Genomic DNA, 4630 nt, shown 5'->3' with positions numbered 1-4630 from the left:
TCTTGTCTTTTATTGTCTCGCCCCTCTTGCTCTTAATTGCTGCAACTTGGCGCCGTCTCTTGTTTGTGATTTTCTTTGCTGTTTGGTACAGTTCCCTATTTCTCCCATTTTCGGCATACTTTTCTGCTTCATTTCCTAACTGTTCTAGCCAAGCTCGTTTATCCTCCCTTGCTCTGCGTTTAACCTCTCTGTCTTTCAATTTGTACTCTACTCGTAGCTTGCTTTTTATTCTCTCTGATTTCGTGCAGTGTATTTTGTCGTGGATCATCTGTCGTTGATCTATTGCTTTCCAGGTTTCCTCTCTCAACCACTGCTTGTTTTTCTTTTTCACCCGGCCTAGTACTTTCTCAGCAGTTTCTATGTAAATTTTTTACATTTGCATGCAATCTTCATTGATGTTTTCCTCGACCTCTAATGCTGCAAATCTGTTTCGCAGTTCGACGCTGAACTTGGACTTGAACTTTTCGTTTTCCAGTTTTTTTGTGTCAAGTCTTGCATTAGTCTTTGCTCTATCTGGGTTTCTATGTAGTTTCAGCTTTATTTTCATGATTAGCAGAAGGTGATCGCTTGCTGCATCTGCACCCCGGTACACTCGTGTGTCTTCCACAGACCTCCTCCATTCTTTACGGATCATCATGTGATCAATCTGATTTTGAGTCCTTCCATCAGGTGACACCCAAGTCGCTTTATGAGTTGTTCGGTGTGGAAAGCATGTTCCTGTGATGACAAGACCGTTCATTGAGCAGAAGTCACATAGCCTTTCACCATTATCGTTTATGTTACCCAGTCCATGTTTTCCCATTATTCCTTCCACATCCTTGTTGTCGTCACCAACCTTTGCATTCAGATCTCCCATAACAATGTTGGCATATTGACGGTAAACATCATCATTCATTTTTGTTGTTTAACAAATAAAAAAAAACAGTGCTTTGTTTGTTATGTTAAAAAAAATGGCGAAAGCATCAAAAACGTATATTGAAAATAAGCTGATGAATTGCAGTTTAGATGGAAATAGATGGAATTGACCCTAGGTAGATTTGAATAGTTTTAGCAGCATTGCTTCACTTCCGACGTTTTCATCCTAATTTCATAACTGTAGAGTCATATATGTTCTCAACTTAGAAAGAGGAAGAACCACCTTGAAACTAATACATACTAGGCGCTCAAAAAGAGAAATAGCCAATAGTTCAACTGGCAGTAAAAAGCCAGCCCTATGTTATGTCGCTGTTACGTCATCAGAATGGAATTTTCTAAAAAAGGTGGAAGCCGAATCTAAGTCGTGGGAGTCTAGCGATGACGCGTAACCAGTGGGCGGGAAGTGTGGCCTGCTTTCGCACGCTATATTGGGACAAAAATCGCTGTTTCTTTCCCGTGTTAGAATCCTCCTTCACTATAGGTTTATCTGCTAGGTTTAGTTGTTGTCAATTTAGTAATTGATCAGTAATGGTCGTGCCAAAAAACAATAAAAAAAAACCCTTCAATCTTTAAAGGTTTGTTGTACCACCTGGAGATGTTTATATGCTGGCAAATTAGTTGAATACGGTCAACAAAAAGTGACCCTGAATTCTGCAGTCGGTATAATGTTTCTTTACCTACCATTTTGGGAACAATTGTACTTTACTTTTGTACGGAAACCTGCCATTTGTACGGGACCCCACTGTAATTTCAAAGAATTGATTATTTTAAAAGGTAAACTAAATAAATAAATAAATAAACAAACAAACAAACAAACAAACAAATAAATAAATAAATAAACAAACAAACAAACAAACAAATAAATAAATAAATAAATAAATAAATAAATAAAAACGGAACAAATTGTTATTCACCGGCAACGCTATTTAACAAAGGAATTGTGGAGCTCCCCTTTTAGGCTACCCACCCATTACTCTTCGCGCGATTTTATTGGCTACTTTACGTCACGTGGTGCAGATTCACAGGACGGTTATCAGGCAATAACCCCTGCCTGCGTCGATATTTGCCCTCCTATTATTTCCATTGAAAAGAAACAAAGCCAGCGAAAAATAGCCAGCTCAAGAGTTTCACCTTTTTATCTTTACTATTTTACATGGAAGAAAAACAAACTGGGTTTTTTAGATTTCCAGTCATGTTTACAGCAAAAAGCTGGTCGCAAATGCTATTCCGGAAAGTACAAAAATGTCAACGAAACATGCTGTCAACGTCTTTGAAGGTGAAGAAAGTTACGAGTAGACTTTCAGATTTAGTCCTACGCAAACTGAGTCAGTTTGTCAAATTTGCCCTCGAAATTTGTCATATTTGCCCTCGAAGCTTCGCTTCTCGGCCAAATATTCAATTTTTGGACAATCTCTCAGCCGCGGACATTATCAGCCGACATACCAGCCGCCTGAAGGGATTTATTTACTAAATATAAACACTTTCAACTCTTTCAACCTCAACGCAACAGTTGTCAACACACCTCCATCCCCACGGCAGCGTTTACAAAAACAAGACACCTAGAGGCGTTCACGCGGGATGTTTTGACCGATACGAGCAGTTACTTTGAATGGCTACCCACGGTCACAATCTGTTTATACGTACAAATAAATTATGAAAGGCATTCATTGGTGGGCGCGGGGATAGAAACAAGTTTCACTTTGTACTTGGAAGGGTCAATTTAATACTTGTAGGGGAAAGAGTTTAAACCTTGAGCCTTGTTTGAAATATTTGTCAAAATATTGAAGAAAACGCAAGGGGATGTAAGCTTAAGCGAAATACAAGAAAACCATAAATGCGTAATAAGCGGCGTCATTTATTCCCATTGTACGTCTCGCAGATTTCTTAAAACCTATTCCCCCGTCGCGACTGAACTAATTGAATAGCATGAACTTGTTTTGGTGGTTTCCGGTGCGCTATGCGCTACTTGACGTCATACCGGAAATTTCATGATGATAACGTAATGACTGAGTGTCAAACCATCCAGGACCCATGGCGTAATGGTATTTAAAGACAAACGATTTCGCACAGTCAAAAACAAAACGCAGACGAGCTTGAAAAACACTCAGACGTTTCTCCATCGTATTTTCTCCCTCCATTTCGCCCGAAATCTCTGCTAACTTGAACCATAATCTCATTCTATTGGAGCCTTTCAACACGGCTTTTTGACACCAAAATATAAACGTACGAGGTCTATACATCGATTTCACGTTCATGTTATCGGTCAGTGAGCTTGGGCTGCCAGTGTAATACCTAGTATTCAATCAAATAAGAAATTTTATCCCCGTTGTGGCCGGACCTTTCGGCCTCGTTTTACAATCTGTTTCGGGAATCTGTCCCTCAAAGCGTGATTTCGGCTTTGAGCTCTCCAATTTCCACCACTTAAACTGTCGAGTACTTCTTTGAAGTTATTCTTTCGATTCGCCGCTTAAAAAAAAGTTTGTTTCCTTTCTGAAAACAGCATATAAGAGTCTTGAAAATTACGCTTATAGCTGCCATTCTGACTGACTGATTGAATCTTTCACTGGACAAAATCATTCCTTTCTGTAGGCCTAATTAAGACCTATAACTATGCGGGCAGGTAATGGTTCTGATTGGGCCGTGGTTGCTTCAGACAATAGCCCTTTTCATGGTTGATTTTTCTCATTTGCATTACAATGTTATCCAACGTGGATGCGAGGCAATTTCGGGCTAAAACTACAAAATAGCCCGAAATTGCCTCACATACATGCTAGATTTCATTGTCATTCAAATGAGCAGAGTTAACCGTGAAAAGGGCTATTGGAACGATAGAAGACAATTGTGTCAATTTGCGACCACGATGAAGTAAAATACAACGACAACGAAGAAAAAAAAGATACTCTACCGAAACCTTTACTCGGTCTGGCCCAAGGCATCCTGCGTAACAAGCATCTACCAGGCGGGAAGATAAACCAATCGCTTTGAAATTTTGGACTCATTTTTGGACCTTATTTTATTTCTTATTTGCTTCCCAAGCCCAACCTTATTGCAAGATAAGATTATTATCACTGGGTTATTCCCAAAAATAATTCACTGCTTTGTGGAACGTACGGAGAATCTGAACTGAACTATTTTCTCTGTGGTTGCTAGTGATGGGTTGTACTGACGGTTGAGGCTTGCACCCAGTAGCCTTTTCCAGGCATCCAGATCGAAGGGGGACAACAAAGGCAATACGCGATGAAAAATGTGGTGAGGGGAAAAAAGACAGGGTATTCCCTTCAGCTTTATTCGCGCCGTGCACCTGATCCTCTCTTCGCTCTTCACAATCCGGAATAATCTGATGATCTACAAAGCCTTTGTACATAAGAATGGTATGATTACATTCAGAGTTGTGCATCGATTAGTAATTAAACTGGGTACTTTCAAACAGCAAACTGTGCCCATATCGTTTCACACGCGCGCAGAAAATGCTTTCAACGAGCATTGTTAGAAGATCACTGAACACGTTCCTGAACCCTTCCTTGTGTTTGTTCTTTTGATTTACAAGTGGGTCAGTGGGCTTGGGTCAGATTAATCGTGTTTGAACAATTGGGGGTTGGGTGCCGATAAACTCAATGCCACCCAAGTTTTCAGTAAAGTCACTCCCAGTTAGTAATGTGCACCACACTTTCCTTGTCTGTAGCACAAAAAAAATAATAGGTTTTAAGGATCTCAA

At 39.9% G+C, this 4630-nt stretch overlaps 1 protein-coding gene across 1 annotated transcript; it reads right to left on the bottom strand.

Moving 5' to 3' along the window:
- Nucleotides 1–370: 370 nt before the first annotated feature.
- LOC146487568 (protein CFDP2-like) lies at nucleotides 371–895 on the bottom strand. Its single transcript, XM_085129048.1, has one exon. The coding sequence runs from the start codon at nucleotides 893–895 to the stop codon at nucleotides 371–373; it is 525 nt and encodes a 174-aa protein (XP_084985174.1).
- Between the last annotated feature and the right edge of the window lie 3735 nt (nucleotides 896–4630).

Source organism: Pavona decussata, unplaced genomic scaffold, assembly GCF_977016875.1.
Source record: "Pavona decussata unplaced genomic scaffold, jaPavDecu1.1 SCAFFOLD_14, whole genome shotgun sequence".
NCBI lineage: Eukaryota > Metazoa > Cnidaria > Anthozoa > Scleractinia > Agariciidae > Pavona > Pavona decussata.
Note: the sequence above shows the minus strand (reverse complement) of the source record. Positions and strands in the feature narration are given on the sequence as shown.

Coding starts and splice junctions, on each gene's coding strand:
- LOC146487568 (XM_085129048.1), bottom strand. CDS start 895: ATGAATGATGATGTTTACCGTCAATATGCCAACATTGTTATGGGAGAT.